General features: G+C 30.3%; 1 protein-coding gene across 1 annotated transcript in view; it reads left to right on the plus strand.

Moving 5' to 3' along the window:
* LOC111636021 (metabotropic glutamate receptor 6-like) overlaps positions 1-22568 on the plus strand; it is a 107247-nt gene that overhangs the window by 54051 nt on the left and 30628 nt on the right. Inside the window, exon 2 of the mRNA XM_023381173.1 lies at positions 16270-16424. Within this exon, the coding sequence (XP_023236941.1) occupies positions 16270-16424 (155 nt within the window). The remainder of the gene's footprint in view (positions 1-16269; positions 16425-22568) is intronic.

Genomic DNA, 22568 nt, shown 5'->3' on the forward strand with positions numbered 1-22568 from the left:
ACCTAGGATATCCCTACATTTTACAATTGACACACGAAAAACATCCATCTTTTGTGTCTGTACATAGTTCATGTGCCCAACCACAACACACTGGACACTGTACCCAGTCATCTGTGGGCGGTTCCACATATGGTTCTCCACATAATACACAAAACCTTCATCCATCGCCATCTGCAGTTTCTTCAGTCCAAGAACCTCTGTTGCTCTTTCTTATATACTTGTTCACCATCTAGAAACAATTACATCCTCAATTAGTTAGATAAATTGATAACAGAAATCAAAATAATTGCGCTTGCTACATGGAAACTATTCCATCTTGCCCTAAAATGCAATTTTCCATCTTGCCCAAATTCCCATTGCCAATAATAATATCAACGCTTTAAAAATCCTTGAATTTTTTCCCTCTTTAAATATCAATTCATGCAATCTATCCCTAATAGGTACTTTGTATAAAAACAAAATAGTAATACTTACCTTGTAGGTATAAATAATAACACTGCAAAAGTCCAATGATTGCATAATAATCTGCTGCGAAATAAGAAATACTTGCACACGTCACTTCGTGGCACCAACCGATCTGAGTTGCCGTTCGTAAAAAGAAGATATCTGAGTGTCTCTGTGTGCATAGAGATTCGGGTGCTTCATTGGGCGGTTCGGGGTGGGTAAGTAGTTTCCATCTTGCCCACCCCTTCCATCTTGCCCTCCCTTTCCCTATATATATATATATATATATATAAACAGTAATTTCTAATATCTAATTATAGCCTTTACATAGCCCAACAATTTGGCATATCGTTTAGTGTGTTTATTATGTAACGGGCTATGGTTATTGATGTTTATATGTAATATGTCTGAACAAAAGTTTGGAAAAATGTGTGATTACAAGTGACACTAAAATGCTAGCTGAACGAGTGCTAAACACAGACTGATGTAGCATGCGCACAATCCGGGATTTTGCCTATTCTTCGCTCGTTATACAAATTACTCGTTATCAGAAGGACTCGTTAAGCGAGGTTTCGCTGTATTTTAATTACAGATTGTAATATGTATTTGTAATAATCCTTTTTTCACTTTTAACATAAATTTATTATTGAAAAATTAGCAAACATTATAAAAAGTATCGTCTTATTCTAGGAATGTATAAGACAATCTATGTATTTTACTGTAGACCTATAATCTTCTATAAACATTACAATTTTTTATAAAACCCATCCCTATTCTCAAAATTAAGTTCTTTTGCCATTTTATAATAATTAAAAACATAAAAAGGTCTTTTTAATAAAATATCATAATAAATGGCGCCACCAAATGTTACTGGGAAAGTCAATTAACTCATTGCTTGACTTTTTTACGATTGGAATCTAACATATCAACAATATTTGGCGTTGTAGTTACTGTTTAGGTAATGAATTCGATAATAGAATGAAAATTTCGAATTTTTAAATTATTTTAAAATCTTTTAGCAAAAATTATAAAATAAAATAATGTATAAATCTTGATAATTTTTTAAAATAATAAATTTGTCTATATAACATTATACAGTAAGCGATGTATAGCAAATTCTATGATGCTTAAACGCATTATACAAAGTATGATAATAAAATAAACATTGATAAAGCTTTTAAAATTAACTATTTAAAAATATTATTTTTTAATTATTTGAAGTAAAGAAAAATAATTTTTATCAATATATCAAAAATAGTAGTAAGATGTTTGAATTTTCTTTTTCTCATATAATCAAACATTTCTACTGAACACTGGTAGTTGGTCGCCGGTTTGCATCTCATCAAANATGATTATCACTTTCCCGGCTCTTTTATATATAACACAGGGAAAGTATGGCGATCGGTTAAAAAAATGACCCCTCTTCTAAGATTTTTTGGAATTAGGAAACCTTGAATCATCGAAAAATGCAAAAAATTCGGGGTTATTCTGTATATATGGATGTTAAGTGTGTTTGTGTGAAGCACGATTTTGTTCCCCTCTTTGATGCTTGTTTCCTGTGTTTTTTGTCAAAAATTTCTGAAATTTTGCAGGAAGGTTTGTTTGTTTATTAGGGAGATTAATGCTATTAAGTATTTGTTGTTAAAGGTCGAGGGGTGGGGAGATATAGGGAGTCGTGTGTATCTCCAGTAGGGACAGATTTAATGACAATTTTACTCATTATCAGCATTTAGAATTTTTAAATAAAATCCATCCCTACCATCAAAATTAATTTTTTACCATTTAATAATAATTAAAAAATATAAAAAGTTTTATAATAAAATATCATAATAAATGGCGCCACCAAATGTTACTGGGAAAGTCAATTAACTCATTGCTTGACTTTTTTACGATTGGAATCTAACATATCAACAATATTTGGCGTTGTAGTTACTGTTTAGGTAATGAATTCGATAATAGAATGAAAATTTCGAATTTTTAAATTATTTTAAAATCTTTTAGCAAAAATTATAAAATAAAATAATGTATAAATCTTGATAATTTTTTAAAATAATAAATTTGTCTATATAACATTATACAGTAAGCGATGTATAGCAAATTCTATGATGCTTAAACGCATTATACAAAGTATGATAATAAAATAAACATTGATAAAGCTTTTAAAATTAACTATTTAAAAATATTATTTTTTAATTATTTGAAGTAAAGAAAAATAATTTTTATCAATATATCAAAAATAGTAGTAAGATGTTTGAATTTTCTTTTTCTCATATAATCAAACATTTCTACTGAACACTGGTAGTTGGTCGCCGGTTTGCATCTCATCAAAAGACTGGCCGTGTGGAGTTTTCTAGGTTTCTTAAACGTGTCAAACACTTAAATAGAGACCTGTTTCCCAAAAAATCCTCACAGGAGACACTCTCCTTGTCAGATCGCCCATTTGTTGAGTTTTTATGTCATTAATTGAATCTAATACATAAGTGTTTCTTCTTAGAGCTTGCATGTTATTTATTAGTTACATAATTAATTATGATAACTAAGTTAAAGAAAATAGTCGTTGTTATTTAAATGTGGTACAGAAAACGTTAAAAAAGTTTTTTAAATGGCTTTTAATATTTTTTAACAATCAAAACTTTTATTTTGAGAACTTTAAAAGAGTTGGAAACATGTATTTTATGTTCTTCGCCACTAAAATGTCTAATTTTTGTACCAAATTTACCAATGATTATTTCCATAAGTATATATGTAAGAAAATTTTATATTTAACTGAGTTTAAAATATTTTAACTCTAGAATATAACTTGTATATTTAAAAGCATTTTGTAAATAGTAATTCTCTGCTTTCATGATGAAATAGTTTATGAATGGCAAAGTAACAAATAATGTAGCTGAATGGGATCTTCGTTTCTGCAGTTTACTGATATTTTAAAATTAAAAAGTAACCAAACCATTTGTACGAGTTCTGCTTCACTAAATTTTGGTTATGAGTTTATATAATACTTAACGTAAATTATAAGTTACGATTTTTCCTGAATATTAATCTTATTAAGAATTTTTTCATACATGTATGCAAGAATAAATACAAAATTTAATTTCAGTATGTCATTAAATATTGATACATAAAAATTTTACATTATATAAAAAATGGTTTTTATTTCATATCATTTTTAAAATAAAAACTAAATTTGAATTTAATTTAGAATAATACGAATAAGAAATCTTAATAATACTTTCATAATACGAATAAGAAATCTTAATAATTAAATTGATATTTATTATTTATAGTTTAAAAATCTTTTATGTTATTTAATATTGTTTTTCTATTCTTTAAATTTGCATGACAATTTTAAAAATTAAACTATTATAATAAAATCTTGTTTTAAGTGTTTTGTGTATTGCGAATGGTTAAGCCAATTATAAGCTGTACAAGAGTAATTCTGATAATTAATTCACACGCTAACTGTATATATATATATATATGACAGAATATTCTATATATATTATAATATAATATATATAGAATATTATATTATAATATGCACTATATGTATATTAACGGTAAAGCATTTCACTCATAATTCTATTATGGCTGCGTTTGTTTATGTAGCGAGAATATAGAGAAAATGACGTTACGAGCAGCCATCGCTACACGTCATTGCATTATAGTTTGAAAACGTTTTCTGCTTAAATTTAATAATTATAAATAATTAATTTATAATTAGACATTTTTAAAATTTAATTTGGAATTGGTCATTAAATTTAGTACGAGATGGCAGCATAACTTCCTTCCTCTAGTCAAATTAATCAATTTCTAAATGTTAATTATAGTCTTTACATAGCCCAACAATTTGGCATATCGTTTGGCGTGTTTATTATATAACGGGCTATGATATAATTGTCGATGTTTATGCGTAATATGTGTGAGCACAAGTTTGAAAAAATGTTTGATCACGAGCGACACAAGATGCTAGAGGAATGAGTGTTAAACAGACTGATGGAGCATGCGCACAATCCGGGGCTTTCCCTCTCGTTGTCACTTGTTATGCAAAACATCGCTCGTTAACCGAGTCATTTTATACAGTTTGTTTTTCTAGTTATGCGAAATACTCGTGCGAGATGCTCGTTAAGCGAGGTTCCACTGTATTTGGTCAATTCAGAAGGAATTATGTTGCCAAAAAATGTGGTAAAAAATATGACTTTTTGACATTTAACTGAAAATTGCATAGGAGAGCCGTGATTAAGAATAATACGAGTAGACAAATAATTCGATAAAAGTAAGATAGTGCTTGAGGGAACAATATCCGCAATACCAACATCGTACAAGCCCACGGCAGATTTCTTGTTCAAAAAGAGAATGACGAAGATTTCATCGGGAAACCATTAAAAATCAGCAGAAGGCAAAGCTTGTCAGGCAGTGAGTCATTTACCTGTAAGCACTCCTGACAAACGAAAAAGCGATGAAGAAAAATTAAGTATATTCCATCGTTTAATTAAATACAATAACAACAATGCTAGAACAGACAACTACACCATTAAAATACAATGCTGCAGATGTTTTAGAAAGTACTAATAAATACGAGATTTAAACAACATAACACAAGAAGAAATACAGCGTGAAAATACAACTATGATAGAAGAAAAGCTTTCAAACGAACCCGAAAATGAACGGATAGCGCTTGCACACAAGAGCTTATGATCATCCCCCAGGAAGCGAAGCAAGCTATCCCTTATAAATTACCAACGTAAACAAACTTACCGATAATCATAAACAGAACCTCCAAGTACATTATAGAACAACATTGACATTGCACTATTATATGACACCTAGATAAGCGACAATTGAAATGCCATTCTGTTTAGGAATAAAATCGATAAACACTTCATTTCTGTCTGGACTTATAGAGACAATAAAAGTAGAGGAGTGATAATTTTAACCAATAATGACATTGAAATAATACACTCTTCTAGCGACAAGCACGAACGTGTAACTTTGTGACTTTGCGTTGTAATGAAAAGAGTTACATCAGATTTTACCTAGCTAAAAATTCGAAAAGTCGGATTGAGTTTCTTCCTAATCTGGAAGTTACTGGACGTTCCTTTCGAAATTATCATGGAGGGGTGATTTTAGCTTCGTTGAATCGGAACTGGATAGAATTGGTTCAACATTAAACGAGTCAAAGAAAAAAGATTTCAGCAACTTATAGCAAAACATGACTTGACGGACATATGGCGTTTTTCTGAACAAAAAAAAAAAATAGTAGAGGAGAAGGTGGTATTATGGAACACTGCGGGTATTATGGAACCACCCCATTTCGAACTGATAATAAAGGCGAACTGTAGCGGAATGTGGCTGAACTGAACTAGGCAGACATCCATAGCAAGGGGAAAACCCGTTTTACTTCAGTTAAACGGTTGTCCGTATTTAATCAGCAAATTTGTTTTTTTCAAAATTCGCAAGTTTTGAATGCTAAGTGAATTTAATTATTTTTAAAATATAAATCGTGTAGTTGTAGGTTCACTGGTGCATGTATTCCGTTCCAGAGACTTAGGGGTACATATTAATCTGTGTGATGTTCACGTTTTTTAAATTTTGGTCTCGACAGACATAAGTTAATTCGAGATGGCGATGCGTGAAATACGGACCCCTTTGGTGCTTTTACAGTAATATGGAACTCAACTCCTCCGAACTTTCTATTTGCAAGCAGACATTCCTCCAAAGCAATTTGTGAAAAAGACACTAGGTAGAAAGCCAATTCTTCCCGAGAATATCGAAAAAGAGCTGCTGGAATATATATTGTTGATGGAGGTCATATTTTTCTATTATAAAAGCATTTTTGCGATAAAATACATTGGAGTAAATAATTTGGTAATTATTTAACATTTGTTGTCCTTTCCTATTTGTTTTTGGCTACATTAAAGCATTTTTTTGAAAATATACAGTAAGATTCCATATTACCACCCGATTTTCTCTAAGCCTACTTTCGGACTTTTTGTACAAAAGACTTCAAAAACCATACTTATAGTTACACTAGCGAAAAATCCAATTAGGAACATGTAGTTTACTAGTTACCAGTACTTTTCGCACAAAAAATGTGGGTGTAGTTATGATACCTTGTTTACAATTCACTAAAATATAATTGGGGTTTTATAATACCACCTTCTCCTCTACGCTTTCCACCAGAACAAAGTCCATTCCCGGTTAAATAGGTTTTACGTAGCAAACGTTATCGTCTCTATCACCATCCACTCGAAATAGAACCGTCCTATCTGTCGGATCAGAGAGGATAGAGCAGATAGGATGGTTGTATTTACAGATGATAATGTTAGATAACGTCTATCGAGAGATGGAAGTGATAGCAATAATAACGTCTATTTAGATAATGACATTGACTTCATGTTACGTGGAATATCACAGATAAACAAATGTAATATTTACTGCTCTACTCACTGACGTTGATTTTTTTGCCGAAGTTACAACCCTGATATCTAAAGTGGTTGTGGTTTATGAGCAGAAAAACTTCTTTAGATAGTAGCGAAAAATTAAAGATATAACAAAGAATTGCCATTGAAATTCGCAAAGAAAAGCTGAAGCTATATTACATCGTTTGAACCTAATCAATGCGCTTTAAGATGCGCTAGCAAAAGAAACAGAATAGACAGGAAATCACATCAATGACATCGAAAACGAAATGAAAGAAACGAAATTGAAAGGTGTGTTCATTCGATCTCGGGAAGAGTTTCATAGCATAGAAGATAAATCCACTGTTTTGCCAACTAAAAAAGAATCATATTAATTAAATGTTGAATGATTAAGGAACTAGACATAAATGGAAATGCCAATACCAATAACAAAGCAATTCAAACAGAATTTCTCAACTACTATGGAAAATTTTCCTCTCATACCTGAGATGTCGCACGACATAAGCAGTTTATTAAACAAAGATATTATATTCGCCGAATGCCTTTTTATTTATAATCCAAACTTAACAATAAAGTATAGGCTCAGATAGTCTACCCGTGCAATTTTATAAGCAATTCTTTCCGCTCTTTAGTCAAAAAACTGGTTCAAATGACGAAGCATTTAAATTAGTTTTTTGACTGTAGATCGGAAAAAGTTGCATCATATTTGAAAATCAGCTGCCAGATCAGATGATTTTCAGATGTCAAATCATCTTCAGCCAGGGTATAACAATACAGTAGACCACCCTATAACACGGTAGATACGTTCCGTGTTTTATGAAATTCATGTTGTACGAGTCCTTAAATATACAGCCTGGCACGTATGCAGTTTACGGACTACGGCTGTTTGAAAGGTTTTCTTCAATAAAATTAATCGATTCTAGACTAATTTGACTCAACATTTCCAAAACACGTATAATTTTTTGGGAATAATCCATATAAACTATGCTATAAACAAAAAATTGTAGGTTACTTACCGAGTGTGCACCGTTCGCCCACGCCATTGCTTAAGCTTGTTTTCTTCGTGGAGCGGCGCATCGAACGGCGGGCGCGTGTTTCCTGATAAATTATTTTTCTGCAAAAAATTTGCTGAACTTTGAAAACATCATTAATGTAATTATAATTTTTATGGCCGTTAAATAATAAATGGTTTTTAGTAGGTCCGCTGCTCGTTTAAACTCAACGGTTTGTGCAATACCTGCTGTTGGTCTAGATTCGACCAATCCTGTCGCGACACGAGTCGGCGATGACGTTTTACCGTATCATACGAGTCTCTTTTAGCGTGTTTATACGAATACAGTCGCAATTTTTTCGCTGTTATATACGAATCCGTATCTTATGAATCTGTTTTATAGGGGGTCTACTGCACTCAATTCCTAAATCTCAAAATATGGCCGAACTAAAACAAATGAATAATTAGAGACCAACGTCCGTTTTAAATATTGACTTTAATATACTGATCAAAATTCTTGCAAATCATCTACAAATGGTTAATTCAGAACTTGTTGATAGTGCACAGACCTGCGGAATAAGACTGCTGCATCCATCCATTCTCTTGGTATATATATATTTATATACAGGATGAGTTTTTATTTTGAGACAATGAAATATCTTAATTGGATCTCATTATTCAGGAAAAAAGTTTAGACAAAAGTTGTACGGTTTCTAATGGGCAATCAATTGGTGACCTTAAATGTGACGTTGACCTTGACCTTCGAGATTATTTAAAGGTCAAGTTATTACAGGTTATTTTCAATGGAAATACATATTTTTGACTCTAGCAATGGAGAGTGGGAAATTTCATAATCGGATATACCCTTCATCTTAAGATCTAGGTCAAAGGGAAAGATTATTTTAAGGTTTACCAGCTTTGATGCGATCGCCAGGGTCCTGAGCTGGATAGACTTTCCACTCATTAAACCTGACTATCATGTTGTTAACAGTGTAGGACTCTTGGATCATGATAATGTCTATATTGTACTGGTGTACATTGGAAGTGTGAATGAGGCAGCTTTGCATTTCGGTGCATTAAGTGAATGCAAACTCCGTTATTTCTAATTTTCCCGAGCGCTTTAACTCAGATTCCATCAAGAACAAAAACATTACCGCTGCCTTGTGTCCCAACGCACCAAAGAATACATTTCCACCGTCTGTGTTACAGACGATAACACTCAACTTTACATATGTCCATGGCCATATGGCCATTGAAGACATTCATCACCTCCTGAACTCATAGAAAGATAAACCTATCCTAATAAGAGGAGACTTCAGTGCCAAGTCTACGACCTGGCAGAGTCCAAAAGATGACCCTAGGGGTAACGTAGTTAACGAAATCATGGCCAAACACAACCTTACTCATTTGAACACCAGCACCCTTCCAACATACTCCTGTACCATGGGGTATAGTTGGATCGACCTCATATTAAGAAACCGTCACATCATCACTAGGGTGAACCACGGTTACACTACCGACATAGATTCTGCCAGTGACCATACGTATACCTTCACCCAACTGAACACTACTAGTAATATTAATAATCATAGTTTTCATTATATTCGCACTAACTGGCAATTATTCCGCAACAGGGTGTAATTCAGCAGAACACTCCTCTATGCTGTAGAGGTCTGGGGCCACGTAGCCGCCAATATCCAAAACCGTTAAAAAACTGTTATCTGTTCAAAGGATTGCAGCTCTCCGCATTTATAAGGCTTATAGGACCGCACCCACTAGTGCCCTTTTGGTAATGTCAGGATTGACCTCTATCGAATTAGAAATTAAATGCATTAGTCGGCAGGAAAATCTCGTCACCTTTCCTTGGCGAGATTATAGCGACTCGGATGTCGACAAAATGGTTAGAGTAGGTAAGATTATCCCCCCAGTTTGACCTTGATCGATAATATCAAAAAATTCAGCATCGACAAAAAATACCCCCCAACTTACGATTACCACCCCTCCCATCAGCTTGTCCCTGACGTTTAGTTCGAAGATCCAGGTGATCATCCCATATTTAGGATTTACACTGATTGTTTCACGATGGGTGACGATGTGGGTGCCGCTTTTGTAGTTTACTCCGACATAGGCCGCGAGCATCACAACGCTTGCTTCCATTTAAGTACACACTGCTCAATAGTACAGGCAGAAACTTTAGCTATTTATATAAGCTTAATTCACATAAGGCGTAGGAAGGACAAAAAAACACACTATTGCATTTATTCTGACAGTAGGGTAGCTTTACATAGGATTGCAAAGTCTGATAGCCACTTAAAACTCGTCCATCTCATACACAACATTCTCAGACACTTAGACAACATTAAAATAGATTTCCAATGGGTCCCGGGTAGGGTTTCTTTCCCGGGATCCCGTTTTTCCGGGATTCCCGCCGTTTATTCCCTACGAGAAAAATCCCGGGAAATTTTATTTTCCCGGGAAATCTCGCATTTCAATAATAATTTATCATGTCAGGTTTTCTTTCTATTATTTATTATAAGAAAAGTTGCATCTTGAAGACAATCACCTAAGAGAAAAATTTTGAGGTTTTATGCTGCATATTATTACCTATGTTTTACAAGTCTCTATTTGTTAGTTCATGTAATATCTATGTATTGTGTTTGCGCATCATTGAACAGTGGAACACTCGCTGAAAGTAAGTATCACTCATCGCACTTTAGTTTATTTTTTATTTCATCTTTAGAAATAAAATAGTATTTTTTTTCGTAATCATTAAAACTCAAAATGAAACGGTTTATTTTACTTTCATCTTATAATGTAGGAGAACATAAATTAATTGAGCCTAACGTGTCCGTATGGGTGAGATTGGCCCTACACTTTTAGTTACTTACTAGAAAGTAAATTAAATTATTCAAATTTATGATATTCCTGTATGATCATTTTTATCCATATAAAATTCTATTTTACTAACTCATCCCGGAATTTCCCGGGATCCCGGGAAAAAAATTATTTTTCCCGTAAACCCGCTGGAGGCAAATTTCCCGGGAAATGAGAAACCCTAGTCCCGGGTCATGCGGAATTCTTGCAACGAGACCGTTGACCGTCTTGCCAAACAAGCTGCAAAGTCTTCAGTCACAAGTACTTTCAGTTACATTTCTATCTCGTACATCAACAATCACATCAAGAAGCAAATCTTCATTCTCTGGCAAGACAGCTGAGACCATGGCACCACTGGTAGGCTCACCTACACTTTCATCCCCAAGGTTGACACTACTGCGACTCTTTGCCACTTTTACCCTAGTTACACCCTCGCTCAGCTACTTACGGCAACTTTAAGCAATACTTGCATAGATACCTTGGGGGACAATCCACAATGCAATTGTTGTATTCAGGAGGATCAAACACCACTTAGTTTTTCGATGCAATAGAGTACACTCACATTAGGGATAGTTTAATGAGAGCTGCTCTTCTTGAAGGGTACAACTGGCCTTGCAACCCTACACTCACATTCACACGGGTACAATGTTCCATCATCTATTCGTATTCATATCCCTTAGGGCTCTTGAGAGAACTCTCTCTAGGGGCACAGATGGCATTTAGCTTTCCCTTCCTTGTTTCAACGTCGGAAAAATTAAAATTCAAAGTTGAAAGGCAGCCTTTCAACTTTGTATTTTAATTTTTTTTTCTGTTTTCTTTTTCAGTCTAAATTTGGTTAGTTCTAATTGTAAGTTAGATTAGGGACTCTTAGCCTGTTTTCCGATTAGGTTATGATAGATTAGGTTAAATTAGAGTAGGGTTTGTTAGCTTTAGTCGTCTGGTTAGGTTCGTCCTAGGTTATGATAGGTTAGTTTAGTTAGTGAGTAAGTTAATGTTGAAAAAAAATAATAATAATAAATTTTGGGGTTTGATCTTTTGTCTCAGTTGGTCCTTTCGTCACGTCTAGCTTGTCATTGTGTTCGTTTCCTTTCCCCGTTGTCTGTCTAGTTGTTAAGTAGTATTAAGTTTCGCAATCACGTTCAGTTTTATTAGAATTAAGTAGATATCAATATAAATCTTCCTACTAACTGCCAGTTGGCACTAGTTTTATAAGGTTTAGCTCCTCGTTCTGCAAGTCTCGCCATCTAAACAACAGGAACACTGAAATTAAATATTTTTCATACCCGGATGACATTGTCCTTGTTCACACCAGTGTAAACAGTATTGAAAGGATATATTTCTAGATTTGAACAGACTTCTGAACAGCGATCAATCCTACCAAATATAAAGGCATTTGGTTAAGATCCTATCAAATAACTATGCTGGCTTTACTTGGAATAGTGTAATATAAATTTAAAAATCTGTAATTTGAAAATTGAAGTCCAAAAACTTCAGGAACGGTAAGAGGAAAAAATACTAGCATTCAATGGGATGACAATAAAATTAATGAAACTTTATTTTATTGGAGTGGAAGAAATCTTTCCTTGTTTGGCAAAGTGAAAATAGCTAATACAAAAATCTTAATTTCTGTCTGGTTTCTGTTAAAAATATACAACCTCCTAGAAAAGATGCTTTCAGGAAGATTAACAGAATCACAGAAAAATTTATATGGTCTTCAAACTATGAACTGATCAGGAACTATGAACCGGTAGACCATTCAGAACGATACTGAAATCGGCGGATTAACCTTAATTGCTCTCAAAGCAATAGTTAGTAAAATCAGTTTAATTAATAACTTACATAAATACATACGAGTATAGCTAAAATCGTATTACAACCGCTAAGTCCAATCACAGTTGGACTTAGCGGTTGTAAACTGGTATCGCCTCTCTAATATCTCGTATTAGAGAGGCGATACCAGTTACCTTTCATGTTAAAAGAAGTCACAGATATCTAACTGAAGTACTTACTACTAATACTAAATAATACTAAATAACTACGAGATAATTACACTACAAAGCCACAAAACTTTATTGGGCGTTCGTAGATCAAGTGATAAATACTTATGCTTGACCAACCGTTACTAAGATAATAATAAGGTAACCAATATCATAGCACCTTCTGGAAAAATTTATCATAACTGTCTTTAAATAGGTGAATGGAAAATAAACAGAAATCTTCAAAACATTATTGTGTGCCCGATTAGCAAACAAATTGAAAGTACACGAGAGTGTGCTCACACAACAAAGGTTAGGAACTTCGTACGAAAAAAAAAGCAGTTTTCCTTGTAGACTTGATATTAATGATCTGTCAATTCAAATGATTGCTATAATCGTAAATGTAATCGACACAACATGGAAAAGTAGATGTTCAGTGTTTTTTAAAAAAGTACAGTAACAAAGACTAAAATCAATTTAAATTAGTTAATTGAAACAGTAAACTATCAAATTGGAAGTGCTAACTGAAAAAGCAGTAAACATTTGACAAAATCTGGTGTTATTAGAAAAACAATAAATCGTGCTTTAACTTTTATTACTGGTTGTGAAACATTTATACGAATGAAAGTATCTCATATACAGGCTTAGCTATTATTAACTTATATATGGAAAAAAAAAACATTTATAAGGCACGCAAAACAGTCATTGCAAAATTTTTAAGGTTACAACAATAGAACTACAGGTAAAACATATAACACAGTACTGTAGTTACGTTTCGAAAAAGTATCGTGTTATGTGAATCGTGCTATACGAAACGAAGGACTAATGCAAAACATAGAGTTAGGTTCTAGAAGTTAACAAAAGTATACTATTATGTTTTGTCACTAAGAGAAATATGCTTTTTGAAATAATCGATAATTTATTTCCAATCAATAATTAACTAAATCATAAGTAACAATTAAAAGTGCTGTATTACGCGTTAATATTAATTTTAGTTAAATGAGGGCGTTTTCTTTTTACAAATTATCGCTGTCGTCTTAGCTCTTTTGTTGATGTTGATTAGAAGTATCGGCATACATGTTCATATTTTTTATTTTTATTATAAAAATTTTTTGGATGAAGAAATAAAAATATAATGATATTATTAATCGAAAATTTGTTCTAGCGTGTCGCGTTTGTTCAGTAGTGCCGAACGACTTTTTTCCAGAATTTGTGAGCGAATACCGAATTATTCGAGTACCGAGATACCGCCGTATTTCGTTCGTCATTTTACGAATAATTGCTTACCTGCAGTTAAAAACATTTAAAAGCACTTATCTAAAAATGTTTAAATGAAGTTTACTAAATATGAAGATTATTCTATAAAAAGAAAATAGTGACAGTATTAAGGGCTAAAGTCTAAAATCAACGAGAACGACACTAGTTGAAAGGAAAGTTTGTGCAACTTTTTTCTTCCTTGCCAGATCAGTTTTCATTATAGTAAACCTGACGAAAAGCACAAAATAATTTGAAAATTTTAATATTCTAAAATTCGTGGGCAAATCTGAGACAACATGGGTGATTGAATAAAGATATATATATCGAATAATGGAGTGTACACTTAAAAATTGTGAAATTTTGTGCAAAGGATTTTGAAAACCGTGTTGTAGCGAAACCTGTACATGGTTTTATTATGTTTTAACGATACTCTAACTATACTTGATCTTTCACTTTTTATTGAAATAATAATAGAAGATAATAATAATCAACGATGACCGAGTTGTCTAATGCGTTGGATTATGCTTTAGCGTGTGAGAAAGGTCGAGGTTTCATGTTCGTATATTCGTTATACTTATTTTTCCCCACTTTTATTTTTCTACACTTAAATGTCTTTTTAGATTGTGTAAATTATTAATATTAACCCATGTAGTAAGTTTTAAACTGCATGTAACGGATATCATTCGTTTTAAGTAATGGCCTTTTCGATTAATTTTATTACAGCAAATGGATTAATTGACATCTAGAGAATTTAACACCATACATGGATTTTGAAACAAGTTAAAATATCAAGACAAATATATTTGCATAAATATTTATATTTGCACTATATTTTAATTACATTTAAAATATTTCGTAAAGTATACTATATATTTTTAAGAAGAATAAACTTGTTTCCTGATGGCGTTACGAATTTTTCGAATGTTTACTTTGATTATCCGGTAATTTTACCTCTTTTCTGTCAAAATAATCATTACATTTTGACTTTCCATGCCCAATGACTCATTACAAACGGCTTTCTGCAAACATTTCTTTAAGTTATAGAGGAAGGGACCCATTCTTTTGAAAACAAGACAATAAGAAAGACAAATATTATTCTATCAATATTAGACTGTATACTTTTTGAAACAAAAAGTTCTATTTTCGACTGTCAAATTTTCTAGTACTACGTGCATGTATGCATAATAATTAATTAATGAAAATGATGGAAAACAGCTGTCATGTACGGTTTAAAACTTACTATGTGAGTTAATTAATATCAATCATCTACACAATATATAAAGATATTTAAGTGAAGAAATGCAAAAAATACACATAAAAGAAAAATATTCATAACGATCCTAATCACATGAAAATGCAGAAACAACAAACACACTAACACACAACTCGGCCATCGTGGCTTCACATTAGCATGTACTTTAATCATGACGTTTAAATAAAATAAGACCTTGTATCGGCTATTATTTTTACAGGAACAGAGACTTTTGAAGAATAAACATTTATCGGAGAGGCAAGATGTATAAAATAACAGATTTTATTAAAAATGGCATTAGTAAATCCATTCCCTAGTGAGATGCTTCCATTATTTAAGTAGAAAGTTTGAATGGAAAACGAATTTGCTTATAAATAAAATGTTTAAAATGATAAAATGTTAAATATAATAAAAGAAACATGTTTAAGAACTAAAATCGTAAGCAAATAAAATTTATTGCGGAAATATGTAAAGAAATTATAAAATACGAATTTGATAAGTGATTTTGTGTTTCTGATGTAAATCTTAAAAAATGTTTATTGTTCTACATTAGAAATATCTATTTTTATATGCAATTTTAGAAATTTTATTTATTTTAATTAATAAGTGTTTATATAACAATATATTGTTTTATTTAATATTATTAAGTTTTTAATTGAAATTTTTCAAACTAAATATTTATAAAGTAGCGTTTACCTTTATAGATATAAAGAAAATGTTACGGTTTTAGTTTTTTTTAAATTGATTAAATTTTATTTTAACAAATTAAAAAAACTTAACGCTATTAATTTTGAATTGGTATATTGGATTACTATTTTTTTATTTTTTTAACATTACATTTAATACAAATAAAATATTTAACATTTACATTTCATTTTAAAAAGTTAAAAATATATCAGTAATCTCACTTATTACACGAAACCATGTTATTAACAATAAATAGTATGTTCACATATCTAAAAAGCTTTGCTTATTTTATGAGTGAAAACCTAAAATATTCATCTTCTCGGAAAGATTTTATACTTAGGAATTGTTTATTTTTAATGTTTTTTTCAGGTTACATAAGTAATTTAGACGAAGGGACATATCGCTGCCCGGATGGATCTAGTCCAAGTATCCGACAAAAGATCGTTTCTGGGGTGCTTGGAGCAGCTTCTAGTGTCACTTCGATTCAAGTGGCCAACTTACTCCGACTTTTTAAGATTCCACAAGTAAGTCATATTCTGAAAGATATAATGAATTTCATCTCGTTCAAAATTTTTACTGTTGTGCGTAAGAAGCGTGTTAAAATGGCATACTGTATGTAACATAACTTATAAATCTCCAAGAATTGTAAATAGAAAAACAACAATGATAAAAATAGCTTTTCTTAAGTTGTTGTTTTTATAATGGATTATGGAGAAAAGAAATGTTTTTTCCCCAGACTAAATATAAGAAAAATAGAATTTGAATGCCAAACTATAAAAATAAAGATTTAAAAGAAATAATATAGTGAATTTGAGATTAAAAAAACACCTTAAAATGTTTTTTCCCCAGACTAAATATAAGAAAAATAGAATTTGAATGCCAAACTATAAAAATAAAGATTTAAAAGAAATAATATAGTGAATTTGAGATTAAAAAAACACCTAAAAATTATTTATTAGCTCTACATATTTTAATTGAAAGGAATTACCTATAATTTTAATCGATTTTCACTTAGATTGATAAATTTTTCGCTGTTTTTTTATATTACAAGCATTTGGTATTTTATTTTACTTTTGAAAATACAGTAGAGCCTCGATTATCCGACCCCCGATTAACCGACACCTCGGTTAACCGACCGTCCTAGTTGGCAAATTCAAATGTCCGCTAGTGATGTGGGGCTACAATATTTGGCTATGTCTTGGCTACTTTAATATTATTTTTACCTGTTTTAGCTGGCAACACTGGATCGACCATGAAAAGGAGCCAGTATTTAAACGAGGCTTAATTTTCTAATTTTTAACGATACAATAGCGACGATTATTATTTTAAAAAATTTTTGTTAGGCTTAACATCGATGAAAATTCAACGCGAAGTAGGTTAATAGCGATATACTAATATACTAATTACATGGGATATAATAATATACTACACTAATAATGGATTTTTTCATACTTTTCGGTTATCCGACTTTTCAATTATCCGACCAACCCCAGTCCCCAATTGAGTCGGATAATCGAGGCTCTACTGTAATAACTTAATTCTGTTTTTAGATTTTTAAACACGCATTCAAACACATAATAATATATAATATTATAAATTTATTTATTATTATCATATAAGTCCAATCAATAGTTGTAACTCATAACTGGCAAAAAATATAATAAAACTTTTCATTCTAAAGATAAAAATTTATGATATAAAATGTAAAAAAAATTAAATCATTTTTGGCGAAAGAAATTGTTTCGTTATATTCGTAATTATTCTAAAAGATATAATTATAAAAAGAAAATTTTATTATAAAGGTTTTTTTTTTAAAAAAATTGTTATAAAAAGTAACACTTTATTTTTATCTGTGTTTGTTTTTTTGCCGCGATAATTACATAATTAAATTAAAACATTTAATTCCGCAATAAAACTAAATATTCAAATATTTAATTTTATTGCGGAATTAAATGTTTTATGTTACATGTTCTATTGCGAAATTAAATGCAAATAATTAAAACGTAGGTAATTTTTAAATCAAATTATTGTTCTTTATAGAAAAAGTTTTGCCTGAAATAAAACTGAAAAAACACTAATGTCTACTCGTTCACTGATTATAGTCCACGCAGGCAAAGAATAGACATGAGTCAGTCTGAGCTGGAAGAATCTATGTCAGATGAAAGAATGGAAGGGGCCATGTGGCTAATCCCTTGGGAGTTGAGACATAGATCTGATCTGTTTCGGCTGCTTTGATTTTTACATTTCTAAAACATCTTTGTATCATCTTTATCATAAATAATTTTATTGCTTCTTTTACAAATTTTATTATTTACTTTTAATTCTAACGTTACTCACGAGTTAATCCTATGTCTTTTTTTATCTGACCTAAATCCTTCTTGCTCAGGTTGACTCATGTCTACTCTCTCACTGCACAAACTATATTTACATAATTACATGTACAGTAATTACATGTAAAATAAAACACATCTGCGATCTGAATTAGAGCATTGAAATATTTTGTGATTCAGAAATGAGAGTAAATATAAACGTTAACATCTAATTTTTTTTTCTTCTTTCTTTTCAAGCTCTGTTATATATATAACAGAGGGAAAGTATGGCGATTGGTCAAAAAATGACCTCTAAAGAATTTTAGGGGTCAATTGAGAGGAGGCTCAATTCTGTTCACCCTCTTTCAAGCTTAATAACTCCCGTGCTTTTTGTCGGAATTTTCTGAAATTTTACAGAGAGGTATATAAAGGTTATTATAAATTTATATTGTATATTAAGGTTATTGATGCTATTAAATTTTTGTAGTTAAAGGTTGAGGGGTGGGGAATAGACGAGAGTCGTGTCGTATTTCTCGAGTAGGGTCTGACTTAATAAAGATTTTTGTAGTTAAAGGTTGAGGGGTGGGGAATAGACGAGAGTCGTGTCGTATTTCTCGAGTAGGGTCTGACTTAATAAAGATTTACTCGTCATTAGCATTTACAATTTTTGTTTTGTGTTTTATAAAACTTATATCTACCCTCAAAATAAGGGTTCCGTCGTTTTATAATTGATTATATGAAAAGTTTATTAAATAAAATATCATGACAGATGGTGCCACATACAGTTTTAAATGTTGTTGACGGAAATGTTAAGCAACTCGTTGTTAGATTTGTTAAATAGTTTTTATGTAGAGTTTGATTAAGTAAAATAAAATATAAGGCATATATTAGACATTAAATTTTAAATTCAAAGTAAAATCTAGAAGTTATATTGAAGTCATTATAATGTAATTCAGTTGCTAAGAATACGAAAAACTAAGCTTAAAAGGGAATACAAGTTAATCTTTGAGATTAAGCTATTATTCTCTCCACAGATTAAAACGAATTAGGGGAAGATGCGCAAAATTCTAGAATAAATTCGCTATTTGAACTATTTAAATATTCGATTTACAATAGAAGACCAATATTCACTAAAGAGATCAGAATGTTTATCTTAAAGACATTTAATGAGATTAAGGAACTAAAGAGAATTAAATTTATTATTTTCGACACAGTTCGAAATTACTAGGATAAAACTCATGTTAATTGACTGGCTCCTATTAAATGAAAAAAAATTAAGTAATTTAATTTAAATTTATGTTAGTCGATAAAAAATAACAGATAATGATTTCTATATGAGGCTTGTAATATTATTATTCTTAAGTAAATTAATATAAAAGAAGCGAAAATTTGTAACATTGTCAAAAGATGGCGCGAGATACGCGATTGAGACTAACGTTGCGGCAATTACATCAGTGTAGTATCGTGTTAATGGCCTCAATAATCATTTTCCAATATTATTTGGCAATTGTAGCATATTGAATTAAGTTTCGCATCTTGTTTTTAATATAATTAAGATTAACTTATAGAGCGAAGTAAATTTAACGGATTAAAATATTTTATGCAAATTTAAACAGACATTAATGAAATTTGCTTATTTGAAGCTTAAAAATAAAGTTTGCAGTTGAATTCAAAATAATATTTTGTATCTTATCAATAACAGAAAGTTTAAAAATTTTAAATACTACCGTAAGATCTATCTGATTAANATTAGAATAAAAGACATAAAGAACGGTGTACTTTCAGCAAACTGTAAATTACGTGTAAATGTAATTCAGAAAAATGTAAATTTTTAGAAAATTAACTGTAAAATTTATTAATATTTATTTTTGAAATTGTTTCATTTTTCTTAGAGTCTTAATTTGTTTTATTTCTTCTTCATTTTTATTCTTCATTCTTTCAAGATTTATAGTCAAAGTAGCTTGTTAATTTTTTATTGTGAAATATACCGGTAATTTCAAGTAAATTTAGTACAGTAGAGTCCCGAAAACTCGGTACTCGATAACCCGGCAGTCCGGATAACTCGGCCGCACACTGGCAGGGCGAAAAAACCCCTAGTTCATTTTCATTATAGACAGATTTATGTTTCATAAAGTATTTTTCTGAGGTCTGTCTTATCAAGTAAATTACTGTACACAGTGTATTCATTAATTTTCATTTTCATGTAGTAAAGGCTCTATGCCTTCATAAAGTACTGTACGTATTTTTCCTTTGTTTAAGGGTATTTGGTCAGTTTACTCTTTGTTGTATTCTCAAGCAACCAATACATACAAATACAGTACAGTATTTTCTGAGAACTACACAAACGTAATTATTTTTTTTAACGCCATTCCCGATAAGCCAGCATTTTCACAAACTCGTGCACCTTTTGGTCCACATTAGGCCGAGTTTTCGGGACTCTACTGTATTGTTTTATAACATTATAATTCATTATAATGTTATAAAACTGAAATAAAATAAAACTAAATTTATTCAAATTTTATTGTAAAATTACAATAATAATTATAAATATGAATTACAGCCTATAAGATTATTGTAAATTTATTGTAACATTTAATCTACAATTATTATAGAGTAAATGATTTAATGAGACAGAAGTTATAATATTCTCATTATAAACTTTAAACTAATGTATAATTATTAAAATATCTATATAAAATATAATTATAAATGTGCATTTTTATCAAATTTATATGTTTATTCGATTAAAAAAATGAAAACGTTTAACAAGATTATTTATTACCAAATTCGCAGCAAAACACATTATATCAGCAATTTTGAATGTTGTTTTTATAATCAAGTTTATTAAATAAAAATTTTTAATGTTTACAAACTGTTATATGGTATGGAAGTAATGTTATTTTTCACTTACTAACTTTATCAAATTGATTTTCCTCAAATTATTTAATAAAGTTAGTAATAACTTAAATTGAAGTTTTTACACTGTAAAAAAAGCAATAAATAACAATAAACTCATTTGTATTTATATTTATTATTTTCATGCGTATAATAAATATAAAAAATAATCAATTTTATAAAATATTGAATAAATTTAAAATTTAATAAAATATGTCATGAATATAATGTAACATGTGTATTAAACAAAAGCATATGAATGAGATAACATTAAAGTTTGAAAATATTTTGTTTCTTGAATGATAGATTTATGAAAAATTTATATCACATATCTCAAAAATGTAATATTTTTAAAGTAACAAAATGTTATTTTCATTTTAATTCTTATTCGAGTACTTTGTTTTGTTTACTGAAGTATTAATGTAGAATGCGAATCTGTAGGTACTGTGAGTTTTCATTATAAATGGTCACAGCTTTCAATACATTTTCCGAATGTAATATAGAAGAGTATTTTTCAAATATTGAAAGAAATTCTATCAAAGTTTCCTAAAATATTCTTTAAAATTTAGTAAAAAATTTATATATGTATATAAATTTTGAACTAAATTCTTTCTTTCTATTAGGTAGGAATACAAAAATCTATTAGATTTTTTTGGATGTCCATTAATGTAAGAATTATATCTTATAAATGAGAAAAGTTCATTTGTGCTGAAATAAAATAATGCGATTAATTTTGTGCAATATTGAATAATTTAGAAAAGTATGTCATCAGTATAATATCGCATGCACATTAAACAGAGGAATTTGAATAAAAGTATATTAAAGTTTCATTTAAAAATTAAGCTTTTACGTTTCTTAATAATAGATTTTAACAGAAGAAACATGTGAAAAAATATAAATTTTTATAAATGAAAAAGTAAAAACGGGAAAATACTTAAAATTAATATTCGTATTTTTTATTTCTATATATCTTCATCTTTTTCATGTTTTATTTAATCTGCAAGAAAAATTTTCTAATTACGTAATTCTGTAAATGAGATCTGATAATACTATACAGAATTTTCCATTTATTAATGCATGCAACTGAATAATATATTGGAAAATTCTGAATAGTATTATAAGATCTCATTTTATATATATATAAATTAGATATATAAATATATATAATATATAAATACAGTAGAACCTCCATTATCCGGACCTCCATTATCCGGATTTTCGATTATCCGGATTGTTCAAAATAAACAAAAATTTTACGAATTTGCTGATTTGCACTTGGTGAATTACGACACTGTTTATGTACGTGATGGAATGCATAACTTTTTTTGTTTCAACAACGTCTCACCCGGCACAGTGGTCGTAAACTCTTAAATATATTTTACGTAGTAATAAAAATATAACTTGACATACGTATTTATAAATAATTTATATTCAAATTACATCATTTCTATGACCAAGGGCGGC

The sequence above is a fragment of the Centruroides sculpturatus genome, unplaced genomic scaffold (assembly GCF_000671375.1).
Source record: "Centruroides sculpturatus isolate CEXI.00-Female unplaced genomic scaffold, Cexi_2.0 scaffold915, whole genome shotgun sequence".
Lineage (NCBI taxonomy): Eukaryota > Metazoa > Arthropoda > Arachnida > Scorpiones > Buthidae > Centruroides > Centruroides sculpturatus.